At 37.0% G+C, this 20,504-nt stretch overlaps 2 protein-coding genes across 2 annotated transcripts in view; one reads left to right on the top strand and one right to left on the bottom strand.

The window, feature by feature from the left end:
- The window catches only part of LOC114153399 (rho GTPase-activating protein 26), a 70,904-nt gene extending 65,864 nt beyond the window's left edge, over positions 1-5,040 (bottom strand). Inside the window, exon 1 of the mRNA XM_028031935.1 lies at positions 4,887-5,040. Coding sequence (XP_027887736.1) covers positions 4,887-5,040 — 154 coding nt within the window. The remainder of the gene's footprint in view (positions 1-4,886) is intronic.
- Positions 5,041-14,478: 9,438 nt separating this feature from the next.
- Positions 14,479-18,647, top strand: LOC114152626 (fibroblast growth factor 1). The gene is made up of 3 exons (XM_028030563.1): positions 14,479-14,929; positions 18,112-18,215; positions 18,439-18,647. The coding sequence occupies exons 1-3, from the start codon at positions 14,707-14,709 to the stop codon at positions 18,613-18,615; spliced, it is 504 nt and encodes a 167-aa protein (XP_027886364.1). The 5' UTR covers positions 14,479-14,706; the 3' UTR covers positions 18,616-18,647.
- The last annotated feature ends 1,857 nt before the right edge of the window (positions 18,648-20,504 follow it).

A 20,504-nucleotide genomic window follows, 5' to 3' on the forward strand; every position in this document is an offset into this window, starting at 1 on the left:
CTGGTGCAAAGCGACCTACCATTACTCCAGGTGTTTCTTTTATTAAATTAACAGGAGAAAAGTAATGTAAATCTGAAGCTATATCATGAACCACTTACAAGGTCAAAATGTCATCTGTGTAGGCCTGTCACGATAGCAAATTTTGCTGAGTGATTAATTGTCTCAAAAAATTATTGCGATAAACGATAATATTGTCTGAAGACCTTTTTACACTAATTTAATGGAAATGATGTAATAATGCATGTTATTTCCTGCCAAAGATAGATACACTTTATTTTCAAAAGAATATTTAACACTGGAGCTGATAAACAAAATAAACAAAACAACCAAAAACAAAATGGATTCTCAGTCTCCATTAACAAAAAATGTACTTGATAAAAACTAAACAACATAAAGCCAAAGTGGAAATAAATACTGCATTCAACCAAAAGAGTGCTGATTATGAAGTCTGTATATTATGTTGCCCTTCAGTAATAATTAGATTTAAATAGAGAAGATGGGCACATCGACTACCTGATGCAATAGTTCACACTACATGATTTTTTGCTCCTATTTTTCCCCTTACAACAATCTTAGAACGTTGGTCTTTCTAAGAGTGTGTGGTGTGTTATGGTAGATCGTTGTTGCCGCTCCGATCTAAATCAGGGATTTTGCCGACTGGGAGCTTAACTCAGCCTGTTGAATGTGACAGGTAGCCAATCAGAAAGCAAGGATTCTCCTCTGTGTTTTCTGAGGGGAAATTACGTCGGGGATCCCAAACAGCTGACACGGCGCAACCCGAAGTCCAGCGGACATTGGAGATGATACGTGGAAACAATATTAATGTTTATTCAACATGCAAAGAATATAGAAATGACAAGAGGAGGAGTTGGAGCGAAATTGCTACCGCAGTTGATAAACCCGGTAACTTTTCAGCTGTTCTTCGTTAACGTGACATAAATATGTTCTAATGATTTTCATTCAGTCAAGACTTTACGCTGACACTAGCAACATGCATTGCAGGTAGATTGTAGTAAAGCATTGATTGATGCCTGGTTTTAAAATTAGTTAACTGGAGTTGTAGCCATTATTTTGTGCCCATTGTTGGACACCACACGGCAGGAACGAATTCGATCGAACCGTTATACCTAGGATTTCTGTTGACTAATGTGTGGTCTGTCAGGTTTTGAAAATGGGCCGACAATCGGCTGACAGCTCTAAGATCGTGTCGTGTGCTGCTGGGCTTTACACTAAGGAAATGAGGAAGGGAGAGTCAGTGGAGAGCACCGGAGTTGAGCTTTTTTTCCATTCGGTGTCATCAACAGAAAGAGAAAAAGGACGGAAGAGACGATAATGCCGATAATTAAAATGACGTCGATAGTTTTAATTTATCATACGATTAATCGATTTATCGTTTATCGCGACAGGCCCACATCTGTGTGTCAAATTATTTTTGCTGTGCAAGCAGGAATTGTGTAAACTTCATTTCCACCCCAGGACTTTCCCTAATGAACTTTATGAGTTTTGCCAACAGTTCTTTGGCAACATATTGCATGAGAAAACAGTCCCTGGTTCCAGTCTCTCATTATTCTCACAGTCCCTGAAAAAAAAATCCACTTTACAAACTGTAAAGTAAATCCAGCTGACTTAAAGCAAATAGATGAGTAACATTAATTGGCATAAAACAGAGAACATAACATTTTTAATGTGATTATAAATGTGATTTCCTAACACTAGAGGCAGGGTACACCCTGGACAGGTCGCCAGTTGTAGTGGAATTAGTTAAACTGCAAGTAGATCCTGTAAACTGTGTTTCTGAAAATAGCACAGTAAAGGGCATTAAAAGCAAAACACAGAAAACACTAAATGATCAATATGTTATTATATAATGAATTAATGGCAGTAGTGCATAGTAAAGAAAGCATTCATATTAATAGAGATAATGGTTTTACAAAGTAATTAATGTAAAGTATTAGCCCTGGCTCACATCGTGTTATGTAAAAATAAAAGCCATGACTGAGTTTCAGGCTCACAATCCAAGTATGGGATATTTGTATTTATTCAAATGCACTTTTTCCCAGCGTGAAAGCACCATTTTATCTTCAGTTCTTCCTCACCAGTCACTGTATTATCAACTTCTAAACAAACATCAAAACAAGCGCAGCAGAAATGTAAAAATCATGCTGCGATTTTCCTGAAAATTAAAACATGTGAAGTTCTTGTAAATGATATTCAACTGTGTTTCAGCAATTGTCTTTTATCAGCATAAAGCGGACAGCACAGCCGTCAGCATACCAACATAAATGCCAGCACTCATCAGTTCGGATGAAAGCAAACACTCTCCCTGAATGCCCCGCAATAATTCAAGCCGATAGGGACAAACGAGCTGACAGCTTGAGAGCACACTATGCACTGCACAGTCAAATCAGCCTGATCTCAACTGTTCCTGTTATGTCCTTCATCAGTAACACATACAGGAACAAACTCATTGGCACAATTGATGTGTTGATGTGTAAAACACACATGGTGCTAAAAATCAGCTTTACAGCTTAAGTAGCATAATATAACTTTGAAAAGATATATACTGTTAATGTAAGTATGTTCATAGTCAATTGGGAGAAAAAAAATTCAAAGCTTATAGTAAGAGAATTGAACAAAAACTGACATAATGGTATCACTAAGTTTTATATCAGCCAGGAAATGTAATCAAAGTGGTAAATGGTTACTTGGATCTGATGCAAGGACAAATCCATTTCTATATTAACATCAGAAATTTTTACATGAAAAGCTTGTCAAAAACAGTTATGAAGTTAGATGTTGCACATGGACAGTCATGGTGTCCATCACTTTTATTAAGCTAACACTGTTTTAAAACGATTAATAAGATACAAGCAGGATAAATGTTAAGCAGCAGACTGCAGGCTAGCTATGTGAGCAGATAGCCTGGCTAATTAACCTACTAATACCAGTTTGTTTTACTCTAAAAGCATAATGGCAAAAGGCTATAATATACAAGTAGGTATCTAAATCAAATGAAATCAGACTTGTATAGCGCTTTTAGTAGGACACTCAAAGAAGCTTTGCATGAAATCAGTCATTTCCATTTGCACATACATTCACACACTGATGATTGTAGCCATAGCTACAATCTGGTAGATGTGGCTACCAGATTGTAGCCATAGCTGCCCTGGGGCAGTCAAGGTGGGTGAAGTATCTTAACCAAGGACACAACAACAGAGGTGGCTGGACAACAATCAAACCAACGATCCTCTGATTGCAGGGTGAACTCCTACCACCTTCACCCACTAAAATAATACTAAATTAAGCAGGTACTAAAAATGGTTGCTTAGGCCTGCCATAAAACTTAAGCTAGCAGTAATATAAGTATCAAACAATACCTAAAATAAATTTGATTGTGTAATTTAATGCCATAAAACTGGGCCTGTGCCTCTTTAAAAATTCTGCTCTTGCTTAGGCCTGTCATGATAACAAATGTTGCTGAGCGAATAATTATCTCAAAAATTATTACGATAAAAGATAATATTGTTTGAAGATCTTTTTACACTGGTTTAATGGAAATGACATAATAATGCATGCGATTTCCTGCCAAAGATAGATGCACTTTATTTTCAAAAGAACACTAAACACTGGAACTGATAAACAAAATAAACAAACCAACCAAAAACAAAAATAAAATGGATTCTGAGTCTCTATTAACAAAAAATGTACTTGAATAAAAACTAAACAGCATAAAGCCAAAGTGGAAATAAATACTGCATTCAACCAAAAGACTGCAGATTATGAAGTCTGTATATTATGTTGCCCTTCAGTAATCATTAGATTTAAATAGAGAAGATGGGCACATCGACTACCTGATGCAATAGTTCACACTACATGATTTTTTGCCCCAATTTTTCCATTATGACAATCTTAGAACGTTGGGCGTTCTAAGATTGTCGCTTTCAATTTATTTCGTAACCGATCATCCTGCAGTGTGTGGTAGATCGTTGCATTACACTAAGGAAATGAGGAAGGAAGAGGTCAGTGGAGAGCACCGGAGTTGAGCCTTTTTTCATTTAGTGTCATCAACAGAAAGAGAAAAAGGTCCAAAGAAACGATAAAGCCAATAATTAAAATGAGGTTGTGCGATTAATTGATTTATTGTTTATCGCGACAGGCCTACTCTTGCTAAGCAGTGTTGTTAAATGAATCATTTAACAACATTTTAGCAGCATTTCACTGAGAAGTAGCTTGTGTAATGAGCTCAGCTGACCTGCAGTTCCACCGGGCGTTAGCTAATTGTTGCTGGCTAGTCTTGAGAAGTGAGCTGGGGTGGACCTAGCTCAAAGGTGGAAGGCGGAGCTAGGTCCACCCAGACGTTTTGTACAACTTAATGGTTGCCATGTGAGATTAAAGGATTTCTCAAATATTCATGAAAGAATCAAGGAGTTTTTGATGAGGGAATAACATTACAACATGATGTAAAGCTCAAAAAAGTGAATTTTACATAATATTGCCCCTTTAACTAAAAGCAAGTACACCATATTACCCATTGTTTTATATTTCAGCATACATTACAAAAAATGCCATGGAAATCTCATACTAACCTGTACCTAGTTCTAACTTTGTCCTATGTTATATGAGCAGATAAATTGCTGGGAATAAATATTAATATTAAATATCGATGTTCTCCTATTAAAGACTGGATTAATATGCTGCATAATAAATAAATATTTCAAGAATTTTTACCAAGGTTACAAGAGACTCAAGCATGTTTGTTTATAAATCACATGCACGCTGTCAGGCACCTTATGGAGATGTGTTTTTGTTTGTTTCTTTGTTTTAAATCAGCTGTTTCCATCAGTCCCGTTCAAGTTGCACACATACACCTGTCCAGCTTTACTTACATTTCAGAGCCTGGATCAGCGCTTTGCCGTCTTTAATCAGCTCCTTGATGAACTTGTTGGTTTTGTCCAGCTCCAGTTCGTGGGACTTGAGCCTGTCCCTGAACTGCGGACTGTCCAGGTAGCAGTCACTAAACTCAAGAGCGGGTAGTCCCATCTTCTACTAATCCACGAACACCAAAGAATCAAAACACAACTAGGAACCAGCGGAGAAAAGAGGAAAAAGATGTGAAGCTCCGACGGTATTAGTAGGAGCTAATACTACTTCTTCTACTGCCTCCGCAATGATGGAAAATGCAATTGCAACATGTAAAACAGCAGCTCCAGGAAGCTGTCCCTACATAACCCTATTTGTTTTTAATTGTAGGCACCAGCAGGAGTTCTCTTATTTCTCCAGCAAAGTAAAATAAAATAAGATTTAAAAAAATGTCCCAGATAAAGGAGCTTGGTGCGCTAAAACGCAAAGGTATCCACAGTCTCAGGTAAAACTGGTGCTACATTCCTCTCGACCAGGACGTTTTGGATTTAAAAAAGCTTCCCGGGAGGGATGGAGGGAGAGAGAGAAAACAAAGCTCAGCTCCCAGCAGCTCCTACCGTGGAGCTATACGTTATCTGCTGGGCGGCTTTAGAACAAGCCCGTTCAGAATCAGCACATCCCCGCAGACGACCAGAAACCTACTTCAACACGGATAATCCCCGGACTGACGTCCATTCTGACCAATGGGACGCATGAAATGGAGAGCGTCACCAATGGGGCGGGCGCACGTGGGATACTCCAGAGCTCAGATAAAAAAATTACAAAGAGCACTCACTCTGATCATGTTTTTGGATACGGTTTAATGAGCGATTTTGCTGTACACCATTCTTTTGATTAAAAAGACTACGTTTCAGACTTTTCCACTAAGGCAGTTCATTGTTTAACTTACTATAAATGTTGTGTTACGCCTAAAGAGAAATCATGGGTGGTTGGTTTAATTATTTAGCTATTGTAAACTTTAATAAAGATATTAAACAATAACAATATTATGTGTGCACATGCCACTGGTGACATCACACAAGATATAAAACAACTGATCATGGTTGTTTTGAGTAATTTGTTTTTGTTTTATTTTTCACTTGTTTACTCCAATGCTAAGAAAAAAAAATATCAAAGAGGACTCAGTCAAGTAATGTTTCTAGATTCAATTTTATAGGACAGATATTTTATTGCATATAACTCACATACTCACTTTAGACCTCCAGATCAACATGTCATGGTTTCTCCATTGTGCAGCTTTTTTATTTAGCTAAAATAATAGAAAAACAAGTTTATATCTACATATGCCTCTGATCACATCACATATTACATAAAGCAACAAATCAAAGTGCTTTATACAGGTGCATTTTTGATTTGTTTTTTCCTCTTTGCTTGTTGGCACAGACCATCATGGATTCGGTGTCAAATTCTGGCTTAAACACCAGAACTCCGGGTTCAAATGTAAATACATTTGAACCCGTTCAAATACAACTTGAGCAATGTATTTGTCAAAATTTAGTTGTCCACTACAACATTTACAAAAGGGGCTTTAGTAAAGCCAACCGTTCAGCTTAATATTCTTGCACAAATCTATTCACTCTTGACCCAGTGTATTGCTCTTTTATTGTCATTGTATATTTATTCACAGAATAGTTATTTTAATAATGTGGACTATTTTAGTTTCAACTGCTCCAATGAGCTGAACATGAACCCAAAACAGTTCAAATATTTACCCCCCAAAAAACAAAAAAATGCATTGTCAAAGACATATAAAGGAAAGATGTTTTCATAAATATATCCACATATATTTGAGCTGGTTTGTTTCAATTTACATATGATGATTAAAAACTGTGAAGAGATTCCCCACACACTTAGATCAGAAGGATTTTGGTTGTGAAAGGGCAGGTGTTAGCTAATTTAATCTGATAGAACATCCTCTTACGTATAGACGATCTTTGCTTTTAGCGGGACCGGAGCTAACTGGAGCTTTTAGCAAAATACTCCAATGACTTGCCATAGCGGAGTAGACGCTGATGTCATTTCGAAGGAAACAGGGAATTTCTCTGCCTGATGGTTCTAAATGCATCACTTCTAACGTCCTCTGTTGGTAGAATGTAGCACTGCAATTGATATCTAAGGGGTGATCTAAAACAGTTTATAGTGTTTTTTATCATTATTATAGTGATAAAATAAAACTAATTATATTTTTTTTTTTGTTAAAAGTGCTAATTAGAGGACAGTTCTTTTTTAAAATCATTGTGAAATATCCATGACAGACTCTTTGCAGCAGATGGTTTCAAGTCTCCAAAAGCAACAAAACCCCTTTACAAAAACAAAAATATGACACTGAAAACAAACAAAACAGTTGGGTATTTTAAGTGTTAATTTACAGTTCAAAGCCACCTGGTCTAAATATGTGTTGTTTGAACTAAGAATATATCGTTGCTGATATTATTTCTATAAAAATTAAACCCACACTTTAACCCAATAAGAAAAAAACTCCTTCTGGCAACAGTTCAGAGACATCCTCAGGACAAAAAACCTTCTATAAACACACCCAAGTCTAACAAGAGTTTAGACATCATAATTAACCTATCATGCATACTTTTGGACTTTGGGAGGAAGCCAGTACCTGGCGAAAATGCACACTTGAACGTGGACAACATGCCAATTTAAACCCAGGATCTTCTTGTTCCAAAGCAACAGCACCAACATCACATTATACACCAAAATAAACAAATTCAAAAATAGAAGTGAACAACATGTTCCTACAAACTGAGAAAACATAGACTATTGGTCAACCTTCCCAGTGTTGCTGCCTACCAAAATTACTTTGAGAGAGCATAAGCAACTCATATGAGAAGTCACAAAAGAATCAAGAACAGCATCTAAAGCACTGCAGGTTTCACTTTCCTCAGATAAAGTCAGCAAAGGAGACTGCACGAAAATTTCTCCATTTATTGCCAGGTTTTGTAAGGTAAAATACAGAAACATTCATATTTGCTTCAGTAAACAAGAATCGAGGAGATCTTTTGTACAGGGAACCAGAAAATCACTTAAGTTAAAAAAATGTGTGACTATTTAGTTGCCTAAAAAGAGTTGAAGAGAAGGTTTTGCAGAATGTTAAGACATATCTATATTGCTATCAAAAAACCGACAGCACTATATTGATCATTCAGTTGTTTCAGATGGTCAAACCATTTTTATAATCAAACAAAGATAACCAGAGAGTATATATAAAAATCTCATTGTCTCTAACCTAGGTGCTGGGTGTGCTTACCAGAGGTGGCAACAACTGCAATATAATTACATAGGGATCCAACTGTAGCAAGTGTTTTTAACAAGATGACTATATACGGCCAACTGTCTTGCACTTGAAGAGATGAACTGACTTAATAAAGTTCGTCAAACTTCCCTAAAGCTTCACAAGTTTGAATTCTCTGTTTTAGAGTGTTGCACATATGTCATTGACACATGCAGCTTGTTTATGCTTCATGTGTTAAAACATTTCAGATTTAGAAGCACGGCTTCCTTCCCCAAAATCTGAGAGCATTGGCGTCTGGTTGCTCACTCATTTCTCCATCTGCCTCAGTCTGCTAGCCTGTTCACCCACACTCAGGAAGTGGTCTGTTATTTGTGTATGTTCTAAAATGTAGTAGGCAGGTTCAAAAACTGGATTTACCCGGTTTGCAATCAGGTACAATACATGCAAACTATATTTAGATTTGGCAGCTGCTGGTCTAAGTCTCTGATAACACACAAGAAAAATTAACTTTAAGCCTGAGGTTTTATTATCCAACACAGGTTTGGTCTTTGTTGGACCAAACCTGCAAGAACTGAAACTTTTTTTTGTCTTTCCTTCTAACTGTCGAGTTCTAAAATAAAATTCTATGCACAAACAGGGTTCACAATGCTTAGATGTACAACATAATTAATATGTGGATGATATCAGGTCCTTCATTTGATTCATCTCCAAATATGTTCCAGACACAATGAGGTCAGGGACATTAATATATATTCACAGCATAAATTAAACTCCTAATCAGCATAATTGCAAATGTAACCCTCTCCTTATGTTTTATGGCCATCAAAATGAAGCTAATTAAATATTCAAGGCCTCTTGTATTTTTTTCTGTCAGTAGCTGCAGTAAGTTTTTGTCTCGACTAATAAAACAAACTGAAACAACTGCTAAGCAACTGACTCATGCTCTATTTCTTATTTTTATTTTGCAAGTGAGGTTCATCTTTGAACATACTAAACATGTCTTAAAATTAAGTTTTTAATCCACATATCAAAATTATATTCCAAGTATATTGAATATATGTATCCTGTAGGGAATATTTTTTTCTCTCTTTCTTTTTTTGAAAACACAAAAACTTCAGATTCTGGATTTGAAAGCTTTAAGTCATCTCAATTTCTCTTCCTTCTTCACAAAACATCCTTGACATTTAGTCACCTTATAGCCACAGACATAATGTTGGGATTTCACATAAACTATCACATGGTCAGGTGGAAGGAAGATAAATCATGTCTTTGATTTGTATTTTTTTTTCCCAGTCTCTTCTTGCAAATAAAAACTGAAGTGGGTTAAATGCATTTGCATTTCTCAGACCTTCTTACTCTGATTACTTTTATTTACAGTTTGCCACAAACCATGTAGGAAACAACACAAACATGTGGAAGAAGACTCAGTTCAGAATTTGTTTGGCCAACCTGAAAAACACTATTTTCCCCTTCTGACATACAAGATTACTGGTGAGGCTGTGTCATTATTTAATTCTTAACTTGCTAAACTTTACAACCTTTCTTCTATTAAACTTTCTACTCCAGGAGAGGAAAAGGCCGCTTTCTAAGTTAGGTTTCACTTTCATCTGTGCTATGATTTGCCTTCAGCTGTTTAGCGTTTGTCTCTTTAAATAAATCAAAAAGAAATTGCTGCATAAAATTTTGTTTTGATGGTACTTGTTTCTCTGATAATTTTATGCAGCTCCTTACAGAAAAATTCAATATTAGAAGAGACAGTTTCATACGGTGTATCTAGTGCTGAATTATTGCAATTAATTATAAAAGTTTATTGATGTATTGTCTCAAATAAATGTTGGAGGTTTATACATTTATATTGATTTACTACATACAATCCTTGACTGATTTTGTGAATATACCTGTTTGGGAAATACTTTAAAGTGTCAAATAATTCTGCAGTTGCCTTAATGTTTATGTCAAAATCTCTAAATATGTGAGAATTACCAAAAAAACATGATAAAACTATTTAGTAGCTGAAGTTTGTTGTTTAAATTTTACATTTTTAAACAATAATTGTCTAATTCAGATTTTTGAAGACTTTCATTTGTAATAAAGTTAACCTGTTCTGCCACCTGCTGGTTCTAAAACGTAACATGCGCACATCCACACAGGAAGTAATGTGATAACTAGTATTACCTCTTTTGGATGAAGCAACTTGTAAAACTGAGTCCGTTCAATCTAGCAGTTTCTGACATTGGTTATAGGAAAGTCTGCACCAGTCCTTACTTTAAATATGAATGGTTTTATTATTATTATTATTATTATTATTATTATTATTGAAGCACTCTCAAAGTTTGCAGTCACATCCTTACTATCACAACTTTTTTTTTCTTATTTACTGAAACTGTTGATCACAAATATCCACCCAGCTGGCAAAGAGCAGAACTGGAAGTGGGCCCCAAAGTCAAATTCTGCAAAAGGCCCTGAACAAAACTGGGTCGAATCTGCAAAAGATATTTTCCTGGTATGAAACAAGATTATCATCAATGCTGTTTCTTTTTCTAATCCCCTCTTATTTAAAACATAATTTATAATGCATAAATTTGAGAGGCAAAGTGCCAAAGTGATTTAATGCATAATTCCTGCAGGCATGTGAAGTAGATTATTACCTTGTAATCTGACCTAAGGGCCCAATCCTATAGGAGAGAGTCCATGAAGGATTCTAGAAGGGAACTGCAGTCATCTCTTTTATTAAATGTTTATAGTTGCATTAGTCTCAGGCTTTAGTGCTCACATAGTTAGAAAGCTCTGTTGTTTTCCAGACTTTGGCTCAGTGCTGTGTCCTGGATGCCTGTGTCACTCTTTCTCAGCCCCTCTCTGTAGTCTGAAAAGATCTTTTTAGTCCTGACTCTGGCTTGTTAAAATGAGTCCTCTGACGATGTTGGAGGGGTGGCGATATTAGTGAGAAGAGGACTGAGAACAAATACAAACTTATATATAAAAAGCAGACACTTCTCAAGTGCAAGGAAGGATGAGAAACTTGTTTCAACCAAACTACAAGAAAAAGAAAGGAGGACATGTTGGCACTCGCATGACTTTCCCACAGGTAGGTGACAGATGATTGTTACAGAGTGAGAATGTGATTAGAAATAGAGCTTTGGATTACCAAACATTTTATTTGCTGATGTCGGTGTGGACTCTGTCACCCAGATCAAAATAAAGCTGGATGTCTAAGCAAAAGGTAACTTAGTGTTTCTAGTTCATGAAGGCATTTCACCTGGTATTCTTCAGGTCCAGCAGGCTGATGTGGAGATAAGGCACTGACACTTCTCAAACAACTAAACCCAGATGAAGTTTCCTCTTCTTTTAGTTTTTGGGATTTGGTCAACCATTTTAACAAATTAGCAATAAAGAGATTAATTCTTTACCACCTACAGGATAAAAGAAAAATATTAAGTACTTTACACTACATTCGAACACAGAAACAAGATATTTCTGAGCATAGATGCACAAATTAATATTTACAGAATTTCTTTAGTCTGAGAAAAATGTTTTTGTAATACTTTGTAATTTCTCTTCAAATTCTGGCTTTATGTAAAGGATGCAAGTGTCAGGAAAAATGTAACTAGAAGAGCTTAGCTATATTTTAGGTTAGCAAAATTCACTACAACTGATAAATATCACAGTATATGAGGAACAGCTCATATACTGTGATTTACTAAAATTATTTATCGAGTTCTGATTTTTACATCAAGAGAACCTGGTACTTTAACAGCCGTGTGCATACTTTTGAGAGCCACTGTAGAAGTTTAAAACCTGCTTCTTCGGATGATTAAAGGCTGAAAAAGACACATCTGTTTCCATAAACAGCTTTTTGAACTTTCCTCCACTTTAAGCCAAACATCTTTACACCACTTGAAGCCAAAACCCCCCCTGACCTCATCAACATACACGCAGGTTGAAGCTCTCCTCCCACACGTCGGCATCCTGACTGGGTCGTCGGTTGGACTTTTGACATCATCTCCAGCTGCTACTCTGTCCAAAAGTCCTGGTCTGGCAGCACTTATGTTAAATACCCCGTGTTAAAGCGCCTCAGGTCTTGTTCCTGGGAAAACCTCCTTGGTTTTTTGTGGCTCTGGCCTTTCATTCTTTCCCCGCTCCCCTGCTTCCCTTTCTTCCAAGACATTCTTCTAAATGCAGAATGTCTTGGCTCTGACAAAGCAATACCTCTGCTTACAAATTATAAGAAAGAACCAGAGTTGTTAGAGTAACACCGCCAGACTGGATCCACAACCATGTTTTTTGTTCTTACGGGACAAAGTTCTTGATAGTTGCTGCTCTGGGATCTTTGAGGATAAATAAAAAGAAATGAGCCTCAACTATTTGTATTTGGCATATGCATTTGCACTGGATAAACTCTTGAGGAAAAGATATGGTAAGACATGAAACCGTGGTCTTTAAACAGGATAAAGAATGTAGGGTGTTCTAGCAACATCCCTGCAAAACTCTGGATTTGTAAGCCATCTGGTCTGTTGAGCTATTTATTCTTTATTACTTTGAATTTTGTTAAAATGTATTCTTAGTTTACTTTATATATTTTGGATTATTTAGTTTATTTTTACATTGATTGTTTTGTTTCTTGATTTTTGGTTATTTACTTTTTAAGTTAGTCAGGAAGAACTGTGGGTCCAATTCTAGAAGCATATGTACTGGTATAGGACCAGCATGCACTGGGTTGGGGCCTATTGTGTTTTACTAGAGCAGGAGAGGCAGCAGGAAACAATGAAAAGTTTGGTCTTTATTATTTGCATGCCAAACGGAAAAATAAACCCTAAAATGCAACCTACAAGTTTTGGACATTGGACTTCTTTTGCCTGCATACAAAACATCACCTCAGTGCAGTAGTGGCTTATGCATTGAACTTTTATAGAATATTTGGTTTGACAAACAATCACCACTACATGGTCCGTTATTTATTACTAGTGCAATTTGTAACATTTCCTGCGAGGAATAAAGTTTTTTAATGTCATACCATTTCACAATTGCTTGCTTTGGTACAAAATTCTGATTCAAATCCCAGATCAAGAAGCCTAATAAATAAATAATAAATTAATTAAAAATAACATTTAATTTATATATTTAAAAGTATTTATTTATACGCACACATACATATATGGACCAGAACTGCTCCTCCAAAGTACAGGGGATGAAGAGGATCCTTGTCCATCCCATTGGTCTTCTTCAGGTTAATGCAGAGGTTATGTCTCTGCATCACTGTACCAGATGTACCACCTTCTCTCTGTATGTAGACTCATTGTTTGTGATGTGCCCCAGTACTGCTGTGTCATCTGCAGACTTCACTATGTGACAGCTGGGGTGTCTTGCCAAGCAGTCATACGTTAGCAGATTGAAAAGAAGGGGGCTCAGGATGCAGCCCTGCGGCAAACTGGTGCTGAGAGTGATAGGGGATGAGATGGTGCTGTGGTCAGCAGACAGTCTGAGGTCTGTTGGTCATGGAAGTTCAGTATCCTGTTCCCCAGTGTGGGACTCAGTCCAAGAGAGAAGAGCTTCTGCACCAGGGTCTGTGGGATGAAGGTGTTGAAAGCTGAGGAGAAATCCAGAAAGACCAGACGAATGGCAGAATTTCTGCTCTCCAGGTGGGTGAAGGCTGTGTGGACCACTGATGAGATGGCGTCAGCAGTGTAGCAGTTCTTCCTGTAGGTGTACTGATGAGGGTCTAAAGTGACATCGACTAGCCTCTCGAAGCACTTCATGACTACAGATGTTTGGGCTATAGTTTGGCAGTCATTCAGGCCTGTGAGGGTTGAGATGTGGTCGGAGAGGCCAAGATGGGGGGCGAGGAAGAGCTCTGTACTCACCGTTAATGTTAGTACAGTCCAGAGTCTTGTCTCCCGGCGTGGGAAAGGTGGCATGCTGGTAGAAACTGGGCAGAGTGTCCGCCAGTTTCACGTGATGAAAGTTCCCGGTAGCCACGTAAAACGCCTCCGTTTGTCGATGCTTCATTAGCATTAGCACCCGGCGGGATGTAAACAATGATGACGAACACCGCAGTAAACTCCCGTGGCAGATAGTATGGCCGACATTTCACCGTCATAAGTTTTATCGCCTCAGAGCTGTAGCTATTTACCAGTCCGTAGTTCGTACAACTTTCATTCACGTACAGAGACCTCCTCCCCTGGTTTTTCCCGACCGCTCGGACTAACTGAAGACCGTTGGAGGGGTGATGATGCTTTGCATTATTTATTAGTTTGTTGACATTCAGATCCTCCGGTTGTGGGGGAGTCAGGGGGTGTCTACGTCGCCCATATCAGAAACCGCCACTCTTCGCCATAGCAACAAGTGTTTATTCTTGTTTGGTTTTGTTTGGCATTTGGAAATTATTCTCAAACTGATGTTTGGTCTGAGAACCTGCTTAGCCTCGCCCGAATCTAGTTTGGATCCTTATACTTACCACAACAAAAGTAGGGGAGAAAAAGAGAAGAGGAGGTTCTGATTTTCGGCAGGAGAGAAAGGAGAGCATTTCCAGCACTCACACAGCAGACATGGGGGGCCTCTCTTCTTGTTTCCGGAGCGCTCCTCCACGTCCCGAGCAGAGTGGTGGGGAGCATATTGCTCAACCTCCGTCTTTACAACAGACCCAGGATCTTAGCTTCCTTCCGGAGAGACGCTCGAGAGTCAAGCTCTACTGTCAGACTGGAGGATATCACCTGAAGATTGCTGAAGATGGAACAGTGTCTGGTGTGAGGGAAGAAGATGATCCCTATGGTGAGGAAAATGCATTCATCAACTTATTCTTTGTTATTAAAACTGCGTTTCAGAGTTAGTTATCATTTATGTTCAGAACGTTAAACACGACAAACATTTATGGCCTTGTTTTAAATCTTTATATTTTCTGAATGATACTGTTTGTAAAGTGGAAGCATTGGTGGACAAATCAAAAGTAAGTAAGCTTGAAGAAAGAAAGAATACTTTAATTGAAGGGGTGTGCATAAGACTGACATGGCGCTGTAATGAACATGACATAACAGGATCAATTGGATGAAGAAAGTTAAGACTAACAAGTGACGATCAAGTAATTTAATATTAACACAGAGCTACATATTTTTCTTAAAGTTTGATCATTTGCATTTTTATGATAGATTATGATTTACTGGATAATGTCAAGTTGTCATAACAAAAACGTTGTTTTTTTTCTTAATTAACGTCAAGTTGTCATAATAGCGACATTTTTTGTCTTGATTAATGTTGTCACGACAAAACCGTTTTTGTCTTGGTTAATGTCAAGTTGTCATAACAAAGACATTTTAAACAATGTCAAGTAAGAGCAGGGTTTGTAGGCCGATTACGTCATTACGTTACTCTGCCTGTCCGAATTCCTTCACGTGCGGCCTCACCTTGAAGGACGGGTCGGGTGTATCCTTCACGGCCCACCATATCCCATAATTCATTGCGGGTCCCGGCAAATAATTTTTTGTTATATTACACTTTAAGTGACAACGTGATTTTGTACAACGTTTTTAAGCGAGAATGTAAGTCTGTAAGTCTCAGACATCTGCTCGGTTCACCAAAACATAACCTGCTCTGACATTTTCGGACATGTCTGCGTTAACCTCCGGCGCCCTGGCCGGCCAGGTTCGGTGTACCGGAGGAGAACCCCTGACTGCCATTGTTATAAATACTCCCGCTAGCTTTCCCTAATGAGTGGAAGTTAAACACCGATATTATTCAGACAGGTAGTATCTAGTTGTAAAATGTTTGGTTTACTAAAGTGTATTTAATTTATTCTTGAGGAAATCGGTTTGATTGATTAAAGTTAAGCCTTCAAGCATACTAGTTTTATTTAACTGTAATGATTTATCCGAGATTTGGAAAGTATTATATTTGAAAATGAATAATTTGCTTATATTTATTCATGGTAGAAATGTGCACTACATGTTTGAACATTTTAGAATCAAACTAACAGATTTTTTATTATTATTATTTTACTATGGAGCAGCATTTACTATAAAAGGTGAAGAATAATACAGAAATCAAGAGTAATACATGACTAAAAACAAACTTCAGCTCCGTTTTTTTTTGTTTGTTTTTTTTGTTTTGTTTTTTTTGTCTTCGCCCCTCTCTGCTTCATGCTGTCACGGTTGCTAGGCAACATAAGTTACGCTGAGGTGCGGTGGGGTGTTGGGTGGGGGACAGTTGGTGAAGGCTAGTCCTGCCCAAATTCACAGCTTTTCTCTTCCGGTGTTCGTATACCCCAACGAGTCTTTGTATACTGTTTGTTTAATAAAAAAAAATAAATAAATTAAAAAAAAGCTTCTCTTCCGGTCTTCGTTTATTCACGGCCTTGGAAGGACCCGGTCTACATACACCGATCCTTGGAAGGATGCAGACCTCGAATTCGGACACAGCTTATGTCTGAAAGATTTGGCTAGCCGCCTGCAAGTTCCTGAAAGTAGCCTTAATATTCTTGGAAAATAAATTCTAAATTCAAATAAAATTACCCGGAAATTTATTAAAAGAATTCTGAAAATCTCATTAAGTAATCCATCTGTTCAGAAAAGTTGCCTATAAGTCTTGTAAAAGAAGCCAACAAGTTTTGTGAAAGTTGTCTGTATCAGGAAAGTTACCAATGGAAGTAGTGTGTATGTTCAAGAAAATAGACTGCATATTTTCTAATAGTAACCCAGTAAGGTCCAGAAAGTAACTTGAGGGTAGACTGTAGGTTTGTGACAGAAGCTTGGAAGGCTTTTGCAGTAATATGTAAACTTGAGGCAAGTAACCTGTAACTTCTAGAAGGATAAATCATTACTCCATCATTACACTTGGCTGTAACTTGAAGGCTCCAGCAAAGTGCATCATTTTATGCACTTTGTATAACTTTGTAAGCTGTAGCTACTTTGCTGTAGCAAGTTTGGTGAAAGTAATGTTAAAGTTATCTGAAAGATGTGAAAAGGAACCTGTAACTTATGACAAACATTCAGCCCATTTTGGGAAAGTAACCTATCAATTACACTAAAATAATTTACAAATTCAGCTACCAATAGGTTTTAAAAAGCAACCTGTAAGTTCCAGAGAACAGCCTGTAAGTTTTATAAAGTAAAATCGCTTCTTAAAACTCATTTTTATTCCTTGGCATTAAATTGAACTAGTGTTTTGATACTCTGTTTTTATTCATTTGTGTTATTGTCATTCTTGTACAGCACTTTGGTGCAGTTTTATGCCTGTTTTTAAAGTGCTATATAAATAAATTTGACACTGATATTGACATTGAAATAAAATAGCCTTTAAGTGTTGTGATGGTAATCTAATCTTAAGAAATTGTAAATTAGGACAAAGTAATATTTCACTATCAGAAAGACTATACAAGTAAATTCTACTTTTCAGAGAAGTAACCTGTTCATTCCCTAAAAGTATTATATAAGTACCATAAATGTTTCAGTAAAGTAGCGTTAATGTTCAATAAAATCCACTTCCAACTTCCAAGAAAGGAACCTGTAAAACTAACCTTTAAGTTTGAGGAACATAACTTGGAAACTATATAAAAGCATGTCGAATGTTTTGTGAAACTAGCATGTAAGCTCCAAGGAAGTAACACGTTTTCCAGGACAGTAACTGTTTCAAGTTCTATTAAAGTTGTGAAAAATGACTTATAAACTATGGAACATAACATTTATATTCCAGGGAAGTAATCTGTAGTATGTGTGGCCATTGGGGAACTTAATCTCTTGTGCAAGATTTTTAGAATACATTTCTGGTAAAAGCTGCTTAGTAATTTGGGATTTTTATCCCAACTCCTTACCCTTGAACACATTTGTATGGGGGAACATTCTATCAGGGCAAAAGCAGCGTTTTTGGAAGACATTTGTTACATTATGTAGGTATGCTCTCAAATTTAGCCTTGGAAAGGAAACAAAAAGTCACACAGAAATGTGATGTTGATTGTGTTACAGTAATCATGAAGCTGAAGTCGGTGGGTGTAGGACTTATTGTCATCCAGGGGGTGCAGTCATTAAAGTACCTGGCTATGAACCAGAAAGGAGACCTCTTCGGAAAAGTGAGTTTTGGATTTTCTAGTGTATACTTGTCAGAATCCGTTTAAACTAAGTAATTGTCTACACGTTTTTAAAACTGTATTTAAAATGTAAATGATTTTTATCTAATATACATTAGAAAAGAAATTGAATTATTTTATTAATCCGTACAATCATTGAGATGAATTTACTTAGAACCCTTGAATCAAATAGTCTGCTGCTATTTGCACATTCTTTTTTTCTCAGGATAGCCCGACTGATGACTGTAACTTCTTGGAACATATTGAACCAAACGGCTACACCACACTTCGCCACGAGGAATACTCCTGGTATGTTGGTATGAAGGCGAATGGCACACCTATGAAGGGAACAGAAACCCACCAGGGCATGAAGAACATTTTATTCCTGCCGAGACCAGCCTAAGCTTAAATGAATAAAAACCCTGGAAAACCGCAGAAAGGATTTTAGCTCAAGTAATTTTCATGAATGTTACGCTGGACAAAGCACTGTAAAGGTGACTTTGAAAGAGTTCATGAGGTAATAACCTTAAAGTTTTTTTGCCCACTACAGCTGACTGAAAATATATTTATTAGACTTGGACTTATTTTATTGTCATTGCACAAAAACACAACAGTGTTGGCAACAAAATGTCATTGCTTGGCCACTGGAGCACACAGAAAAGAATTAGCTTATATGCAAACTTATAAGCTAACAAAAAAAATACTCTCTAGTACAAAGCCTCCTTTCTCACTAATAGGCTCCAGTGCATGTCGCTGCTGCAAAATGAGCGATCACTGTGAGCCATAGTTTGGTGCTAAGAGAAAGAAATGTACAGCTTGCTCACAAAATATCTTTAAAGTTGATCGTGTCTGAAACAAACAGTATAAACTCAACACTGAGCAACATGGTTTTAAGACCTGCAGTTCAGGGGATGATTGTTTTGTAGTTAATCTAAATTGGGATGAAGTTGGGGTTCTCATTTTTTAATGAATTATCTCTATTCCTGGAACCACTTTTTGCTACAGAGCCACACGTGGCAACAACAAACCATATATGTCGCTGTACTGAATGTAAGCTATTTGAATCTGGTCAGAAGAAGTTTCTCTGAAAACCTATTTGCATTTCACAATATGTTGTAACTTTGTGCTGGCTTGATGATTAGTGCATTTATATGTGGTTTTACCAGTAATCAAATGTTGTTTTACTCAACATTGTAACAAATATTTTCAATATATAATGTGATGGGAAAGTAAATTTGATTTTTTTTTTTAATTGTAAAAGTATGATCTGGATGAAATGGCTTGTAATTCCAGTCAAGTTACCTCTCAGGCAGAACTGTGAACATGAATAACACCTGGGTTGTTTTGATGATTCTTTTGAAAGGTGATTATAGCTCTTTAAAACTGTTTCTCACTCTGGCAGCAAAATATCTGCTCCACTTCTTGAAGTTTTGCTGTTCAACATTAAACACAGTTAAAAAGAAAAATGAATCAACTATCTTGTGTCATGTGGTTCTTAGCTAAAAACATATTTTTCCTAACCATCTTGTGTTATGTAGTGTTTAAAGGGCATAGATCATCATTTTTGCACCTTTTCTTTTTTCTTTTTGCTGGTTTCAGGTTTGTAGCATACTGCAGTCATATTCATTTCCAGGGACTGAAATTAAGAAATATATTCAAAAATAAAATATGAAAAGAAAACGTGAGTACAAGGCAGTCAAAAGTGATGTTATGCTTTGAACACCAAACTTAGTGTATAACACGATGCCTATCACATATATGTGATAATTTATCCATGAAGGAGGAAAAGTCACAAGGCAAGCCAAAATCGGAAGCACTAAAATTCTGACAGAATTCTAATCAATTATTATGATCAAGTTCAGACCAGTGATAATCTGATCTTCCCAGGCATTCATCAGGATGCTACTTCCAGTAACTGTCATCATAATAGCCTGTAGATAGGGAACTCTGTGGTTGTTAGTCTCACTTTTTTTCCCTCCATATAACTGTACTAGAAGAACAAAACATAAATCCGAAGACACAGTTCGTTAAACAATTCAAACTCTATAAGTCAACAATAAGTAGCTGTTGTAGTACTTAACAAACAACTTCGAACTAATTTTAATCCTGCGGTGGATGGAAGGGTAGCTGCTGTTGTCAACACTCTCCTTAATTGGATGCAGATAAAAAGTTAGCGTTATCTGTTTACTGTCTTTAAACATGGAGGAGAGTAGATGTCGTATTACAACCTGACTGGATTAATAGATGGTTATACATATATAAAAAGAAGAAACTGCTGGAAAAAGAAAGCAT

This window comes from Xiphophorus couchianus, chromosome 11 (assembly GCF_001444195.1).
Source record: "Xiphophorus couchianus chromosome 11, X_couchianus-1.0, whole genome shotgun sequence".
Lineage (NCBI taxonomy): Eukaryota > Metazoa > Chordata > Actinopteri > Cyprinodontiformes > Poeciliidae > Xiphophorus > Xiphophorus couchianus.

Bases quoted from the DNA above. Each gene is read 5' to 3' on its own strand.
- LOC114152626 (XM_028030563.1), top strand. From the start codon at position 14,707: ATGGGGGGCCTCTCTTCTTGTTTCCGGAGCGCTCCTCCACGTCCCGAG. The intron at 14,930-18,111 runs GTGAGGAAAATG...ATTGTGTTACAG, and splicing joins GGAAGAAGATGATCCCTATG to TAATCATGAAGCTGAAGTCG. The intron at 18,216-18,438 runs GTGAGTTTTGGA...TTTTTTTCTCAG, and splicing joins AAGGAGACCTCTTCGGAAAA to GATAGCCCGACTGATGACTG.